The following is a 19,227-nucleotide window of genomic DNA, read 5'->3' as shown; positions in this document are numbered from 1 at the left end:
TAAGGTGTTGGTTTCTCCTCAAATTGGATAAGTTATACACCCCAAGAGGAAATATAGTGGCTTTTTTGACATGTAAAAGTAGTTCTTGAAGAAAAATTACAAAAAATGCTTATTTTCGGTCGCTGATAGTAATTTCATAATATATCCAAGTCCTACAAAAAGGGAAGGATAGCATGGACATATCGTAAGTTTTTTATTGGTCCGTGCTTTTTTTAAGTAAAACTACGAATTTATTTCTTTTCTTTCGTCTATAAGGTAATAATCAGTAGGAAAATTAGATTTGCGCGAACATTTAACCTATCAATCTGAATATTCTTCTTCTATGCTTTCGGTGGTCGTCGTGTCAAAGTAATAGGCATTTTCAGTGATGTAGAAGACGGAAATACGACCGCCTACCAAGAAGAGTAAATAGGCTATGTACAGCACGATTGCGACGAGCAGTGCATCATCTCTGACCAGTAATTCCAAATTGTTGTAGGTGATCAGCACGTGGGAGATGGTTATAACAATTACACTGGCTATGAAAACGCCAATAGCCACATCCTGCCAAAAGAACCAGTGCAAGAGAACATCCATCACTTCAATGCAAAATGCCAGCACGAAGCCCATCACACCAACAACGGCCATTTTGAAGGGGTTCGGATACAATCCGCTCCAGATTAAAAGGGCACTGGCCAGCAGCACGAGCACAAGAAGTAGAAGGCCCGCGGCCAAGACAATAATGGTACAAATTAGATTCCATTCCATAAGAAAACTGGCACCACCAAGTGTCAGCAGCTCGTAGCAAACGGCGATCACGATGTAGTTCCAGGGCCTCGAGTATTTAAGCATTTCAATCATATGGATAAAGGCGAGGACCACGAAGGACAGAAAGAAGCAAGTTAGCGTGTATGCCATGGCATCCTTCGCAAAGAGGCACATCACCATCCATTGCGGAGTGGCAACCAGCAGGCAGATCGCCAGGATTAGAAGTGTGCATCCCACAAATCTGGCCGTACTCGTAGTTGCGCCACTTTCGTCCGCCATAGTTATATTTCAAAACTGGATAAGCCTAGCAACTTGTATTGCTTTTGTCTTTCAATGCAACGAACAATTTTGGACATATTTATAAAAAATACTACACAACTGTTTGATAACAATTTCGAAACACCCGGGATGACTAAATTTATAAATTCAAAATTCCAACACCCAATACTATAGTGTTCTTAAATTAAAACCAAAATCAACTTGAAAATGGAACGAAATCAACTTATTTCACTTTTTTAGTTCCTACCATTTCGTTCTAGAATTAAGAACATTCGGATCAAAATAAGAACATTTGTGCTTACACGGTTTTTAAGAACGAATGTGCTCAATTCAATCACAATGTTCTTGGTTTTTTCTCTCTGTGTACAGCGTTTAATTTACTCGTAGAGTAAAAGGGTATACTAGATTCGTCGGAAAGTATGTAACAGGTAGAAGGAAGCGTTTCCAGCCCTAAAAAGTATATATTCTTGATCAGGATCACTAACCGAGTCGATATAACCATGTCCGTCCGTCCGTCTGTCTGTCCGTCCGTATGAACGCTACGAAGACTATAAAAGCTAGACAGTTTGGCATGCAGATTCTTGAGCTTCTTACGCAGCGCAAGTTTATTTCAGCTGGGTGCCATGCTCTAAACTCTAACGCCCACAAACTCCCATAACGCTTAAACTTGTTTATTAAAAATTTATAAGCAAAAAAAGTGTGCAATTTTGGGAACAGTTGCTTTGAACATCTTCATCTCCCTCGCATCGCCTTAGCTGAGTAACGGGTATGTGATAGTCGATGGCATCGACTTAGCGTTCTCTCTAGTTTTCTTCTCTATAAGAAATATTCTACCCAATTGTACTACCAATTTCGCAGCCTCCCCAACGAAATGTAATATAAATGTATGGCAGCCGCAAAAGTGCCGACTCTGCCACACCTCTTGAGGGCTTATTCTTCATCGTTTTTGGGCCATCAATTTGAGGCCCACTCATCCTCTTTTGGAGAAGAAAACAAAAAATGAAATCAGAACCGAAGCCCGAGAAACGCTACATAAATGAAAAAAAATGTCGCATAAGCCGTCGCAGGACAAACTGCAAGGACACTTGAGGCTCAGAAGCGGCCGAAAGTCCTTTGAAGTTGGATAAAAACTCGAGTCGTGTGGGTGGGCCAGTTTGTCTCCAAGGAAATACAAAAAATTCAGATCGCAGACGGGCGGAGTGAAGAGGAAAATCAATCTGCGACTGCCACTGGTAAGGATATGAGAGGCTCTATAATACTATACAATAACAAATACCAAGAAGCGACCTCAGAGTCCAGGAAAAATATGTGCTTACAGTTGCTGTCAAAGAAATAGTTCCATAAAAATAATGGTGCAATTTTGTAAGTTAGGCTCTAAGAATCTATTCCGTTATAAAAGAACAACACAACAAACAAAGCTAAATAATCAGTATATTTAAGTCTAGCTAATTATAAAATTAATTAGTCTTTGTTTCTAGAGACTACTCCACAGATCAAGAGTTTTCAATATTTTTTTAAGTATCTTAGAATTATTTAATACTTTTACCACAACTGTGTATACATACATGAACGGCATAATGAAATAAAAATAAAAGGAAATGTTTGGCTGGGAAATTGAATTGGAAATGCGCAGACTGAAACACACACATTGAATTGAATGCTGGAAAAACCAATCAAATAAGAGAGTCCTGCGCCAACTGGTCCTGGACTTCACCTGTCGCTGATTTCGTTCTTAATTTTAATTGAACTTTGTACAATATCTTTTTTTGCTCTTTGTTGTTGTTGCAGTGCTTCTTCTCGTATAATTACAAGCGATTAAAATCTGTTGAAATTTATTAAATTCCATAAATCAGCACCGGCATGACCCATCCCCGAGCTCTTTCGGTGGACACTCCCTTGACAATTATAAATTATGCGTTCGTTGCCAGGCGCAGTCAACTCCCTCGCCGAAAAGGACAAAATTGCTTAACCGCAAAACGTCACTTCACCCGTTGCCCTGGTTGACTGACAATGACCGTTTTTTAACGTTCCTGATTATGTAATTATCTAGGCTTGGGTCTGCTTTCCTCACAGCTTCATCCACCTCATATCGAGAGAAAAGGTTGTACATATAATTTTTAGGACATATTTTTATCGAAATGCCAAGAAGACCACAAATCCAACGGCAATTAGTGGTTTTATGTCAGCAGATATAATTTTTGTAAGCCATTTGGTTAGAAACCAAAAAATTATAAGAAAACAATATTTTATGCCCTTGCAAAATTTTAAATATCTCAGTCAAATATTTTTTTATTTACTTAGACTATTGCTTTACATATAAGTATTTTTAGTATAATTAGCAACTTTTCGCTCTAGGATAATAATAATGGTAAGTAAATAAAAATCAATTCAAAAAAAAAAGAAGAGAAAGCGCTATAGTCGACGGCCTCGACAATCAGATTCCCGTTACTCAGCTAACAAAAAAACACCACCTATCGTTCATTCCTATCGGCTGTTTTCGAGATTTTATTTTTCACTGATAGAATAATATATGAAACTTATTTTCTAATTTCTTCCAATTTATGACCGGTGTTTAGCATCATTGTGAGTGTTTCTTCCTACATTTTTGGAGTAATTGTACACACTTTTTTTAGTCTTAACGTGTTGGCCGTGGTCGACTTAGTGTATTTCCTGACCGTTTTCACAGCCATCGGTCTAAAATTTGAAGAAATTAGAAAATAAATGTAGTTTTTTTCAATCAGAAAATAAAAATCTGATAGTGAGATTTATTTGAGATTAACTACTGTGGGCAAAAAGTAAGGTGCATATTTATTTTTTTATGGCATTCTGGAGTGCCGGCTAACATTTCTCGGACAGATAAAGTGCCTGCTAAGGAAATTTGGTAACAACTCAAGTTTGTGCTTAATATCACTCAGTAATTGTTTTTTATTCAGATAAATTATAGGAGTTGAGGAAACCCTTTTGCCTTTACTACAAGTGTATCTGGTCCTTAACTTTTTCGGACAGTCAGCTATCAGGGACTTTGTCAGGAACTTCAGTCAGAGAGCAACGTGTCACCCCATCAACGAGACGACTTTTTGCAAGAAATTGAGCGTTTAAAAATCGTTTCGTAAACACAAGCGTAAACATATTACTGATAATGACATTGACATGCGATTTAGACCAGATGTCACGAACAGTCCTGCTAACTCAAGAAAGCACTGTTACGCCTGCAAAGTTTACATTGAAAATTCACCTTACTTTTTGCCCACAGCAGTATTTAAAACTTAACCGACATTTTTGGACAACTAAATAAAACTTAAAAAAGTATCATTAGAAAATTTTTTTTTGGTTTAACTTATAATCATTACGGTCCCTGGTTCAAGCAAATATTGCTAAAAATGCATCGCGACAAATTACAATGCCGGTATTGTGACCCACAAAAACAGCATGGAAAACAAATGATACAATAAAATAAAAATAGCGAACCACAGACAGCAGTTAAATGATTCTACTTAGGCGATAAGAACCAAAAAACATCCTCCTACAACGCCAGTACAACCCCAAGAGCGTTATTTGTTTTGTGCGTTGTCCAAAACAATTTCCTTCCTTAATCACATGCTAGCGCCGAAGGAGAAGCATCCAAAAATTCATTTATCTGGCCAAGGGACGAACAAATCAGTAAGAGAAACTCGCAGAAAAAATAGGCATATATATCTAAAAACACAGTAAAAAAATTGTGCCCATTTCATTTTTGTTTCATCCTTTCAGGTCTTTAAGCTACAATCTTATCTTTAGATATTTTTCTTAAGGAATCTTAGGAAGTTGTTTTTTATTGATAATTACCAATCACTTCCTACTTTCGAAATATTTATCTTCCCATTGTCAACTAAAAATTCGAAGCTTATTTTAATTTTGATGAACCATAATTGTTTCTCTCTCTGGAAAACCGTGGGTCAACGTTTCTAATTGTGAAAGATAAAAAGCAAAGCAGCCAACTTTGGGTTGCTCGACATTTCCCATTAGACTCGGGTATAGAAAAATGGTTAAGATAAATGACAGGGAACTTTTGAGGATGGGGGCCGTGGATTTTGGATCGGACTTCAGAATGGAAATATGGGAACGACTCCTAAAGAGAGCTTGTATGTTTGTGTGTAAAGACATTTGCCGGCAACTGTAGCATACTTTCGAGTGTCTTCGGGCTCTCAACTCATTTTATGTGTGCCAACAGCTTGTCGAGTGGTTCGCCCCCGCCTTCTCTACTTTTTAGAGGTTTGGGTATAGGTTTTTTTCAGTTTGTCCTATCGATGTCGCCATAAGTCGCAAACCCCTTCAGATGTCGACCGCCTCGCTGCATGCCACAATTTCCCCGATTCCGCATAGCTCTCTGCTTGACCAAGTGCAAAATGTCAAGTTTGCCCGGTTTGTTTCCTCTCTTTGATGTATGTCTGGATCGGATCTGAATGGTCGGGGTGTATGTAAATACATATAGCTTATCGACTGCCGTGTAGTGTGTTTTAATCGAAAACCCCACCCTAACCTAGGGCAAATAATACCATTTAAAGCTGATTATTCATTGTAATGCTAGCTGGCTTATCTGCGATCTGCTCGGAGCCTGGAAATTAATTGAATTGATTTTATTTTGTTGTCATATGTCTAAATTTTCATTGGCAAACCGGCCTTTTTAGGCTCATTTTATTTCGTGAGCTCGAGTAAATCAATCTTTTGATGTGAACTGTAAAATTTCATGTTGGAATATTTTGTACTATTTAACTAAATAGTTTGAAGGGTATACTCAAATCGTCGGAAAGTATGTAACAGGTAGAAAGAAGCGTTTCCGACCTCTCCTAATAACGATTAAAACATACTGGTGCAGGTCTAGCCTCGTATCATCTTGATAATAATTTGACAAATAATATGTGGATTTTTACTGAGGGTTGGAAAGCATAAATAATCATTGAAAATCATCCATAACAAGCCAACTGACTATTTTCTCAGAGCAAATTATAGAAGATTAACGATAATTAAATGTATTGCTGGCTTATGCAACCCTCATCGACAACGAACGAGCAAACATAATTAGTCAGGGGCATGCAAATCAACAATGCGATTTCTTGGTAGGGGTATTTAAGAAATTTAGGGTCACTTAGGCAATATGTCATTTGCCCTCTTAAATCTAACCGAGAGTGGAACACTAATATAATAGTTCAAAAATATCCAAAATCGCGTCAGTTTCATGGTAAATGCGGGCAAAATAAAAAGAAACATTTATTTATTTCCTCCCTAAATTTCGGGAACAATCTAAACGAATTAATACCATTGATTATCACTGAACTTGACCTTTATTTGATTGTGCGGGTATTTTACCTCTTACAAGCCATGTAAATTTATTAAACATATTTTGGTTTTGATTTTTACGTCCTTATTGTTCACAAGTTAAATTCCTTGAGTTGGGGTGTTTGGAAGCGGAACAGAGGAAAGGAAGTTTTTATTGGATTTTATTTTTATTGTCCTACATAAATTTATTTATTATATGACATTTCTTGCCTTTTTTCTGGGCACATAATATTTGACAGATATTGCGGGTACCGGATACGCCCATTTTTTCTGGTTGCTTTTTATTGAATGCAATTTTTTCGATTGGTTTTTATACCCGTTTACTCGTAGAGTAAAAGGGTATACTAGATTCGTCGGAAAGTATGTAACAGGCAGAAGGAAGCGTTTCCGACCCCATAAAGTATATATATTCTTGATCGGGATCACTAGCCGAGTCGATCTAGCCATGTCCGTCTGTCCGTCTGTCCGTCTGTCCGTCTGTCTGTCCGTCCGGATGAACGCTGAGATCTTGGAAACTATAAGAGCTAGGCTATTGAGATTAGGCGTGCAGATTCCTGAGCTTCTTACGCAGCGCAAGTTTGTTTCAGCAGAGTGCCACGCCCACTCTAACGCCCACAAACCGCCCAAAACTGAGGCTCCTACAGTTTTCATGCTAGAATAAAAATTTTAATTGAAATGTATTGTTCTCATCAATACCTATCGATTGACCCAAAAAAAAGTTTGCCACGCCCACTTGAACGCCCACAAACCGCCCACAAACTTCAAAAAATCGTAAATATGCCACGCCCACTCTAACGCCCACAAACCGCCCAAGCCTGTGGCGCCCACAATATTCATGCTAGATAAAAAATTTTAACTGAAATGTATTGGTCTTGTCAATACCTATCGATTGATCCAAAAAAACTTTGCCACGCCCACTCTAACGCCCGCAACTCTTAAATCTGTCTACCGCCGGTAGGTGGCGCATTTCAACCTCGCTTTGCTGCATATCTCCATTTTCCTTTGGTCATTTTAGCTGAGTAACGGGTATCTGATAGTCGAGGTACTCGACTATAGCGTTCTTCCTTGTTTTGTTTGTTTTTCTTGTATGGTTTCGAAATATTTTTCCTTCAACTACCTTCCGATTCTTTCCATGGCAGCTAAATCAATTCCGATTCCAATTTCTTTGATTTTTATTTATTTATTTCGAATTTATTCCGAAACAAAGAAAATTTACTTTTCCCAATAGTTGTATAATCGACCGATTTAAAAAAAATTTAATTAATGAATCTGAAAACTTAAAAAATACTTTACCCCAGGTAAGAACAATAAGTCTCCAAAAAAAATGAATCTAAAAATTGCTTTATTCGGTCAGTTCAGACTTACTATATTTCTACCTACAACAGAAAGAAGAAGATTACGAATGTTGTAATGTATTTAAAGATAAACGCTCCTTTTAATGTATGTAAGGTACTTTAACATGTGAAACATTTGTGCATGTTGATATTGTAACATTGCCTTCAAAGAAATATACAATTATACAAATGTGGGTGGCTAATGAATATTTTTTGTGCAGGACTTCTGGCTGATGAAGCTCGTCGGCTACTCCACGGGTCAAGGATATTAAATCGTGTCCAACACCCTCGTAAACAGTTTTCACTACCACTCCTCGACTTTCTGCTGCCCGAAGTCCAAGAAGTCGTAAAAAATCAGGGAGCGCACGTGTCCATTTTTTTCGTCCTTTTATATGATATTTAGCCTTGCATGTCCAGGCCGAGATGCGTGAATAATTTTGTTGCAGGACCTTTGGTCACGCTGTGAATCAATCTTGCGGGCACAGGAAGTAAACAAGAGCTCCCCCAGGATCCGTGAATATGGGAATTAATGAGTGCAATTTTCGAATATTTTACGAGCAAGTTCGCTTGGGCATTTAAGCTCAAAGAATTCTTAAAGCCTCCCCCAGTCCGAACAAAATGGAGCAACTCCGTTGTCTGGGGTTGTTTTGGGGGCGAAGGGCAAACTATTAGCGTTTAGTGCGCATGTTTAAGGACGAAGTCCCCGCCAACAGGGAGCAGAGCAAACAGCAACACTTCAAAGTGGTTGCAACCCTGAGTAACTTTTTCTCCCTTTTTTGGTTCTGTTCCGGCGGCACGTCCTTTTTTGCGCCATTTGTATTGGCATTTGGCAGCGCGTGCTCCAATAAGAACAAAAGGATTCCCTCACACCCACGCCCATCTCCGCCCTGCGTTCGACAATTTTGTTGGTTTGCTTTTTGGTTCTTTTTTGTTTTAGGTACTTCCGAGTCGGGAGGCCGGGACCCGCAGACATAGCTAAAGGTTATTGGAATGGCAGTGCAAACTGGGTTCTTAGGGCATCCACTATTAATCACCCAACGCGTCTTTAAATATTCCACTATCATCTGTATACCCTTGGAGAGCGTATTATACAATAAATTGACAAGTTTTGGGTTGGGGACCGTTTTTTAGTGTGTAACAGCTGAACCACCGAACGGATTTTTCAAGTATGGACAGTCTGGTCTTCCAGACCTACACACATGTTTTCATAAACGGTGTTGATAATTATTAATATTATTATTATTATAATAATTATAAGAACGGTGTTTTTTCCATATCTGTCAAGGCCTTTTTCAGTAACGCGTTCATAATTGTACCTAAATGTTCATGATTTGACCCCACGTCGTTCGTTTCTTACGAACGCAAAACATCGAACGGAGTATTCTCAAATCATGATTTTATATCGCGTTTTCGACCCCATAAAGTATATATATTCTTGATCATTCATATTATATTCTAGCCGAGTCGATCTAGCCATGTCCGTCTGTCCGGCTGTCCGTCTGTCCGTCCGTCCGGATGAACGCTGGGATCTCAGAAACTATTAGGCTATTGGGATTTGGCATGCATGTCCTGAGCTTTATACGCAGTGCAAGTTTATTTCAGCAGCAAACCGCCCAAAACTGTGGCTCCTACAGCTTTAATGCAATACCTATCGATTGACCCAAAAAAAGTTTGCCACGCCCACTCTAACGCTTAAATCAGTCTACCACCTACATAACCATATATTGAGATCGCGGGTAGGTGGAGCATTTTAATCTCGCTTAGTTGCTTGCATATCTTCATCTCCCTTTGGTCCCTTAAGCTGAGTAACGGGTATCTGATAGTCGAGGTACTTGACTATAGCGATTTTCAATCAATATGCATATATTGTATATTTAAATTGGGTTTTAATTATATGCTAGTAAGAGGAATAAGTATTGGAAACTGAAATAAACGAAATATATCTAAATAATATAAATATTTTAAGTTAACTTATGACTTGCCGCTCACGGGCATTAACACTGTGTAACTAATGCGCCTTTCAGGATAAACAGTTGGGAATTATTAGATATTTAAATCCTAAATTTGGTCAATGTGAGAACTTATTCAGTACGAACGTTCTTAAATGGTTAGCGTGATATCATTCTTAAATCAAGGCTTTATTTTATTTTATTGTACACTCAGCGAAAAACACCGTGCTAAAATCAAGTACAAATGATTTTAGCACGGTGTTTTTCGCTGAGTGTACAATAAAGTGGGTGCAAGATAAGTTTTAGCTTTATAGGCGTATGTGCGCGTTAGAGTGGGCGTAGCACTTCGATGAAACAAACATGCGCCGCGCCGGATGCCCAAGAATCTGAATGTTTAATCTTGATCAGGATCACTAGCCAAGTCGATATAGCCATGTCCGTCTGTCTATGTGAACGCTGGGATCTCGGAAACTATAAGAGCTAGGGGGTTGAGATTTCAGACTTAGATCTTGTCATATATTGAAAACGCGTGTAGGTGGCGCCTTACAATCTCGCTTTGCTGCTTGTATGTTTAATCTCCCTTTAGCTCCATTTAGCAGAGTAACGCGTATCTTGTAATCGAGGCTCTCGACTGAAGCGTTCTTCCTTTTTTTCTAATTTAAAAATAGATTTAGAATCACTTATTTTTTCAGTTCTCGAATACTTTATTTACTTGTAAAATCCATTGATTCTATATTTTTAATATTAATATTACTATTATCACTGTGGACGGCAGTACACGTAGTGGCGAAGCGCGCAAGAGAGAGTGCGAAGACAACTACTATATATAGCCGCAGAATTGGAAATCTGCCATTATGGTCCGATCGTAACGAGTGACACACCAATCGAAAGGTATCGCAAAAACTAAGAAGATTGCATACCAACTTTCGAAATATAGATTTGTTTGGGAGAAAAAGCGGTGAAAGTGTAAAAGTAAAAAGTTCGAAAATTGGAGCTGCTGGATACGGTGGGGATAAAAGCCCTCAGCTGTTTAGCTAGTTTTATTCTTACTGAGAATACGCGTCGAATGACACCTCATTTGTTGAAATCCGATGTCCCGTTCAAAGGTAATTCAAAAAACAAGATTTTCTTCTTCCTAAAATGAAAATGTTTGTCCCTTTGTTTGTGGGTTTGTATGCATCCCATCTTAGTTTTAGGGTTTTGGAAACCCTATGGGTGTATAAAGTTGCTTGAACTACCACTTTGGAAAAACCCGCTAGTTCGGCGGGAAATGTAAGAAACGACAGATTTCTCTTGGAATCTGAAACTATACAGTAGTAGCGAACGCGCCTTTAACAAAAATTTCTGATATCAACAATTGTGACGAAAAATGATATTACATTCGATAAAATAAATAACTATATTAAATTTATGATTTCGGCCCGCAACAGTAAATATTTATTTACCTACATGTACATTTTCTGATGTAGCGTGCCGAATACATAAATTTAATATAGTTTATTTATTTTATCGAATGAAATATCATTTTTCGTCACAATTGTTGATATCAGAAATTTTTGTAAAGGCGCGTTCGCCACTACTTTTTACCTCGTTAAGAAGTGTTTTTGTTTGATATTAACTTAGAGTGTATTCGTATCATTCCCTCTTAATTTGCATAACCCACAACCCACCCACGCTGTAACACCCAGAGCCACCGCAGCCACCGAAAGATGTGAAACCACAGCAACAACTTATCGCCATCCTCATCAGCTTCATGAATGAATCTGTCAAATTATTTCGGCAATGATGTTCACAACAACAGCAGCTGTATCCTCGCTTATAGCTTCGAAAAATCCCCTGTGTGCAATATTTATCATGTCACATAATATTTTTCACGCCACCCCCCGAAATTTTGGTGTGCCTCGTACTGTCCTCAGCTCCCCTAAAGTTTTGGCTTAAGCAGCTGATACGCACACACACAGGAAAGTCCTGAAATCACAACCCCTTCGCTAACCAAGCGTTGTGGGCGGCGGGTCGGACTTGAAGGGTGGGGCAGCGGTTGGTTGCCAGCCATCAATTGCAGCCATCAACCACCGTCGACAGGGCGTCTGACTGTCTGATATCACTGGAAAACTCGAAGAGACGCTGCACTAAAAAAAATTAATTGAAGCATTCACTTCGTTACGAACATAGATCGGTAAAATCCGAAGTACCAATTTGCGTTATTTACGCGACTCAAGACATAAATTAAAAAAGTAAGGAATGAAAATACTTTGTCCTTAAATATTTTTAAAATTGTAGTGTAGCCCAACCAAAACGAAAACTCAGACCATCCATTGCTGCTCATTGAGTTTTCTGTTGATTTCATTTCAACTTCTTTTGCTCCGCTGGGAACAAAACTTAAAGTGAGTATGAGTGGGTGTTGTGGGTTGGCAAAAGGAAGGACTGGGTGGGGTTTAGGGTGGCTGATTGTTGTTGTCCCAGCTTCTGTTTTGCCTGTAAATATTTTTGGCAATTGTCACTTTCCCTTTCCCCTCGATTTCCCCAGAGGGCAAATTAATGATGCCTCCCCTCTTGGTCCCAAAATGAAAATTACTTTTAAATTGCGATAGCTTCTGTGGTTGTTTTCTGACACTATTAAGACATATTTATTCCCCAATCACTTTGTATACTTATTATTTATTTATTTATTGTTTAGTACTGTTTGGCAATGTAATTTTGAGAATTATAAAATTATAAAAACGCAAAATATTAGGATTAGAAATATTGAATCCGACATAATTCTATAGAATTATAGAGCTATAGTTTTTAAAGTAACATAATGCGTAGAAAGATAATTCTTGCAGTAAGCGTTGGTTGAGGCTTGTAAACTACGGTTAACTGCCAAGATCTTATTCACGGCTAACTCTGAAAGCCGGTTTGTCCTCAAAGTGTCCGCCACTCAGATGTTGCCCTCAGTATTTTCACCCATCAACACCTGAGCAAAAAGCAGACCCCACCCCAACAGCGCTGAATGTCCTGAAGCCGAGAAGGGCTGGCGCCGAGTGCCGAGGACGACGGACCGCACTTGAGGCGCTCCAGAGGAGCGGAATGAGCGGAAGAAGGAGCGGCAGCTGGCCAAGTACCGCGCCGCCATCATCGACATCAGCGTCGTCGTCCTTCCTCGCAACACTCTCAATTAAAATGTCCTCGCTTGGTAAGCGTGAGCGTTCAAGAGGCCATGAAAACTCCTTATTACACGGTGTCAGCGTGGCCGGTTCACACTGAAATTTTAAATTTATTTTTTGAACAAGGACTATCTATATTTATTGTGAAATAATTTGTACGACTACACAGACATTGAAGAGTACTAACAAGTGCTTTTCTTAAAAAATGGAAGCACCGTTCGGGGATTTGGTATGTATAAATAATTTATATTTATAAAGGTGCATATGAATATTTTTTTTAGTGCAAGGACGCACCACCAACCATTCCTACGCGGTCGCATGCCCAAGCTTAACTCGAACCATAGTCGTAATACCGCTTCTAGCCCGAACCCGCGAGGGTTCTTGGCACCTACGTGTTAATAACGCGAAATGCAGTGAAATTTTTGTATTTTCAAGCACGCACTCGAGTGTGCCACGCCCCGCAGTCCTTGCCGCCCCCAGCCCATCCACCCGACTTGAAACAGAAACCCTCCACGAGGCAAAAGCAGAATATAAAAATTTCTGCAAACCAGAAATCATTGAGTGAGTTGGCAACACTTGGTCCAAAAGGAGATTCCTCTGTAAAAAAGAGGGGGTAGTTTTTTCTTTTTTGGCTAGCGACTAAAAAACAATTTAAGGAAAGGAAAAATTTAGTTTTAATTTTCTGTTTCTTTTTTCTGAAATCGGAAACACTTCAAATATTTGGCGAGAGAAGAAAGCCAAGCCAAAATTCTGGGACACGGTGACGCCAAACGAAGGGATAGCGAGAAAATGGACATGGGAAATTTTAAACCCACTTGCCAGCTGCCTAAAGGGCAGCACTTAAAAGGCCCTCCCCCCACTTTGTTCTCAGTTCATGTTTACTTTTTCAATATTGACATGAAAATATTTACACAAAAATACAAATCGCGACCGGGCCCTTGTTACCATTTCTGTTTAAGAGGTATTTTAGATACCCTTTCAAAGAGCAGGACAAAAATCATTAGAAACATAGCCGTTGATACATATTATGTATTTTCATAGGTAAGCAACAGTTTGACAATTTTTTGATCTTACATGGCCTTAAAAATCAATTACAACGACTTTTTTTTACTTCACATGTGATCTTTAAAAAAGTACAGCTTTTCGGTTTAAAATTGATTTAAAATAATTTTTGGCTGTCAATACCATAAGAACTTGTTAAAATGGTGTCTCCTAAAAAGCAAATAGTTATATTCTATTATCTTTATTTTTCAACAGTATTCTAAGCTTCGGTGCTACCCAGAGCCATCCATTCTTGTGAATTTTTTTTTTCTTGTGTTGTGTCTGCTTGTCGTCTACAATTTCCACATGTGGTTTTCCTTGAAAGGCTTTTTGCTGGGGAAAAGTTTTCGCTGCAGCTGGAGGGCACCAATAAACGTCAGACGCGTGTCAGGGCGCGTCCTTTGTATACTGACACCTCTATGGCTGATTTGATCCAAACTTTGGAGAACTTCGAGAGCAAAGAGGCTATAGGTGAACAGGATGTACATACTTGGCCACCGTATGGCTGCCAACTTTCGTTGGACAAATGGGATAAGTTAGCCTTGGAAAATACTGCGCTTCAAGGGATTAATGGTTTCGAATGAAGGACGAACAATTGGTAAAGAATTAGTTTGAAAATAACAATTATCAAATTTTGAGCTAATCATTATACTATAAAGGGGATAGTTACAAACAATTCGTTTTTAAATGTATTTTTTCCAAAATATTTTTTTAAAGTTTAAAAGCATAAAGTGGCTTACATCTATTGAGCATATTCCTGTAAAAGTTTAATGGTAAAATTCCAGCGGAATTAAATCCTAGAGCTCTTGGCATAAACCAATTGTTTCACTTGTAAAAGTTGTAGTGTAAGGTGACGAACTGATACATACACACTAATTATCTATCCATATGTGAAAATTGTTTTTCTTCAATAAAAGTTAAGTATGAACAATAATGGACTAACAATTTAACTGCTCACTTAATAACATGTCTACTTCAGTTGTGGGCTTTAATTGAACAAATTAAGTTGTTCAATTTCTACTTCACAAAAATCAACAAAAGATAAAAAAATCTTCTACAATTATAAGATTTGACGAGTTCGTCACCGTACCCTAAATTCACCTAGTTTTTCTTCTCGAACTCCATTAACTTGCGCTGTATTCGAAAGATTTTAACCCGTTTCAATACGAATTGGGAGCAGTTTACAAGCTAGATTTACCCGTTACCCGTAGATTTAAAAGGTATACTATATTCGTCGGAAAATATGCAACAGGTAGAAGGAAGCTTTTCCGACACCATAAAGAATATATCATTGATCAGAATCGATCTAGCCATGTCCGCCTGTCCGTCTGTCCGACTATCCGTATAAACGCTGAGATCTCGACAACTATAAGAGCCAGAATGTTGGGACCGGGTATGCAGATTCTTGAGCTTCCTGCGCAGCGCAAGTTTGTTTCAGCAGGGAACCACGGCCACTCTAACGCCCACAAATGACTATATCACCAAAGACGTCTAGCGCCCACATTTTTTAACATTTTGTAAAAATGTATTATCAATACCAGTCTTCGTGCCATTTTATTGAAATATTACCAGTCATTAAAAACTTATAAGAAAATAATAATCAATATTTTGCAATTCAATCGAGATTGCACACCATATGCAGTAAGTAAGCTGTTTTCACTAATACGCCACCACTCCGCTAGGGGCTCTATACGCTAGTTGGCGCTGTAGGTAGGAAGTACATAGGTGGCGCTACAGCTACTGAAAATAACAGAGTTGCTTTAAGCATATCTCTATCCCTCTCGCATCGTCGAGGCCATCGGCTATAGCGTTTTTTCTTGGTTTTAATTCATAATTAAAGCTAGAAATTAAAAATTAATATTAAGTTCTAAGTTATAATGTATTACCAACCGTTATACAAATAGCTACTTATTAATTTATTTACTAATACCTTTGACACGCTTTTCAGATTAAAAGCTCTTCCATCTGTTTGTTGCTACACAATATAAATAAATTCATTCCCAACCCCCAGTTCTTATCAGAGAACAGATCAAATACACACGCGCAGAATTAAGAAAAAATTAAATCTCTTTGACTAATACAATTAAACTGATAACTTAACTAAATCAAATAAGTCGGCAGACCCAAAACAGCCACTGCAAAATGTCGACCCTTTTTTGCGTGTGGTCATGCCGCGACTTAATTCCGAATCCCCCGATTTCTTGAGCTCGAAGTGCTGTGAGTCTAGAACTGGAAACTTATGTCAGTGGCACGCGTCGGCGGCACGTGACCCGACATGAAAATCACGCTCAAGATCGTCGAGGATGGCAAATGGATAGGGCTGATGGTGGCGGAGGAAGTGGGTGAACGTCCAAATGGTGGCGGTGATGAATGCCTGTGTGCAGATGCTTTTAAATTTAAATCGAATCAAATTGATTTGCTTACAGTTCCAGTTTCACTTTTTTACTCACGCCAAGGCTACACTCGAAAAATTCTATAATTTGTAAACAATATTCAAACAGAAGTTTAAAAAAAATCGTAAAATCGCTGTAGGAAATTGAAAGAGATATCAAAATGGAATGGGTGTAGAATTTTGGCAAGTTGGCATCTTCTGTTTGGTATTATTTAAAGCTAAGATTATTGAGGATTTCCTAAAACAATCAGGTTTTTGGTTAAAGAGAATTGTCTAACAAAGAATTAACTGACTTCACTTTTGTTTAGCAACAGGATCTCCAGTATAAATAAGTTAGGTTGGAACAAAAAGCGAGAAAGAGATTCGGAAAGCAGTTAAGTAAAATGTGAATAAAATTGTATGAATACGGAATATAAGACAATTGAAAACGTCATAGTCAAGTGCCTCGACTATCAGATACCAGTTAGTCAAGGAAGCAAAAAGGAGATGCAGATATACAAGCAGCAAAGCGAGATTTTTATAACAAATAACAGCGAAATAGGATATAGGCCTATCGCGAGAATTTTTACCTTGAATACTGCACTCAGAAAAATTAGATTTTCAAATTATGAAAATAACACATTTGCAATTAGTGCGTATCATTTCCAAATTACAAACTTTAAAAAGTATTTTTTTTTGTGTAATATCAATTGGCACGCACTTCGCAATATTGGACAAGTAGTGTGCGCCGTGCCCTGTCCACGTTCCGTCCTCATTGTTTAGCCTTTTGACAAGTGTTTTGACAATATTTATTTGAGCTGCTACAACCCACGCCCACAGCCCCACGCCCCCTGCAGCATGCCAGCCCCCTTCCGCCCACATTCGAGCCACTGCCTCTGGGTAATTTGATTTCCTCGACGCTACCATCATCTGCATCCTTGACGTCGGACACGTTTCTGCCTAATGGAGTTGCTCGAGTGGCGTGAATTTCAATTAAATTAAATCAAAATGTTGCATTTTTTATTTAGGCCATTAGCAGCATACACGCAACCATCGCCAACCAATCCCCCGCTGGTCCTTAGTTGGGTAAATTAAGTTAAGATACCACTCTCCTGTGCCAAAAGAACTTGTATCCTAATGTACATAATGAAGAGCCAGACCTTACTTGCAATACCCTACCTAGGTGTGTCAATATAAATTCAGTATATGAATGGCCGAAGGGTCGTAAGGAAAGTTATTGGCGAATTCCCTTCATTCTAGCAAAGAGTGTTGCCAAAAATATGAAGGAAGGTGTTTAATGTGTATTCAAAGCAGATTATTAATAATCATTTATTGGCATTAAGTAAAAGGAATGCTTCTAAATATATTTAATTTGATTATTCAAAAATAATACACTGATAATATATTTTATTAGATTTCCCAGAAGTATTGCTAATGAAAAATGGAATTCTATAAAGTAATGTTGGTTAATAAATTGTAAATTGTATTTTTTTCAAAATACGTAGCACTTCCAAGAAAATTTTGGATTTCCCAACTGTTTCTGAGAATCACGAAGGATGAACAAAAAAAATGCGTGGATGGAGTAAAAGAGGAGTTTTCCTATTGTTACATGTGCATTAAGGAAAATACTGCAGTGCTCAGAAAACGCTGAAAAGAGGGAGAGAGAGCTTTGAGTGGCAATAAACAATGCATAATGAGCTGAGAGTCTCGTTATTATTGTTGTTGCCTATGTCTGAGACCGTACATTAGTCAAACAGGTAATTTAAATTAAACCAAAACAATGAGCAGATGTGCCTTTAAAAAAAAGGTGCGAAACGTATTCCGCCATTAGGAAATTGCAAATTAAAATGCAAACACTTTTGGGCCCATCCATTATTGTTGCAATTGCATTGCCTCCTGCAGGTGGCGATACACCGAGAAAAAAACGTGCTTGCTATTAAGCACCGAGCGCGCTTTTACTGAAATCAAAAAGAAGTGCTCTTTGGTTGAGAACACTTTTTTGAAAAGTAGTTATCTCACTTTCAGTATAAGTCTTCTTGGTTACGAGAAGAAGAATTCTCGAATTCAAGCAAGGCGATCTCGTTTCCAAGAGTAAATCGTTCTTGATTGTTGTAAAATATTTCTCTTATTGAGACAAAACTATGCTTCTTTTCAAAAGCGATTTCTGCATGATCTTAGAATGAATCGTGCCTGATTTCAAGAATACTTTCTTCCTGATTTCAACCATAAGCCACTCTCAATCCCAGTTGAAATTCTTGAAAAACAAGTTTTTTTCACTTTAATTTAATTTATTTAACAAATCAGTATTAGAGATATTACAAATTCTTGTTACTATAAATATTTTATTCTTACAGCTGTTTTGTTATTGTTATGTAAATATATATAAGTTGGAAATCTACAGAATTCTAAGGAAATCTTACTTTGTAATTTTAATTATAGAGGATCTTAAATGGCTATTACATTATTCAATTTCTAATTTTTCGCAAAAAACATAAACATCATTGAAATTGATTTCGTTTTTTATTCGTAGAGTAAAAGGGTACACTAGATTCGTCGGAAAGTATGCAACAGGTGGAAGGAAGGTACATCTACATGCCAACAATTGTTCAAGTCGGATTATTCACATCCACTTCGCTGAGTAACGGGTATTTGATAATCGATGGCATCGACTTTACCGATCCCTATTAATGTATCTGTTTCTTATAGAAATGGCTGTTAGTAAATTTCTCATGTAAACGGAGGTGGCCATGAATTACATTGCTCAGCAGCATTTCCTACATGCCAGGTCCCTGTCTACACAGAGAAAATAAAATAACAATACTGGCCATCAATCGGGTACTTTGCTATGGATATTTTCGAACATATCAATATTGTATTTTTCATACCAGATTGATATGCGCCCATATCAAATTTGTGACAAAACTATGGTATTTTTAATGTCAATATGGTTTTTTTATACCCGTTACTCGTAGAGCAAAAGGGTATTCTAGATTCGTCGGAAGGTATGTAACAGGTAGAAGGAATCGTTTCAGACCCTATAAAGA

The 19,227-nt window shown here is 38.0% G+C and overlaps 1 protein-coding gene across 1 annotated transcript; it reads right to left on the bottom strand.

Moving 5' to 3' along the window:
• Nucleotides 1–207: 207 nt before the first annotated feature.
• Nucleotides 208–1,147, bottom strand: LOC119547678. Its single transcript, XM_037854638.1, has one exon. The coding sequence runs from the start codon at nt 1,024–1,026 to the stop codon at nt 301–303; it is 726 nt and encodes a 241-aa protein (XP_037710566.1). The 5' UTR covers nt 1,027–1,147; the 3' UTR covers nt 208–300.
• Between the last annotated feature and the right edge of the window lie 18,080 nt (nt 1,148–19,227).

Source organism: Drosophila subpulchrella, chromosome 2L, assembly GCF_014743375.2.
Source record: "Drosophila subpulchrella strain 33 F10 #4 breed RU33 chromosome 2L, RU_Dsub_v1.1 Primary Assembly, whole genome shotgun sequence".
Classification (NCBI taxonomy): Eukaryota; Metazoa; Arthropoda; class Insecta; order Diptera; family Drosophilidae; genus Drosophila; species Drosophila subpulchrella.
Note: the sequence above shows the minus strand (reverse complement) of the source record. Positions and strands in the feature narration are given on the sequence as shown.

Bases quoted from the DNA above. Each gene is read 5' to 3' on its own strand.
- LOC119547678 (XM_037854638.1), bottom strand. From the start codon at position 1,026: ATGGCGGACGAAAGTGGCGCAACTACGAGTACGGCCAGATTTGTGGGA.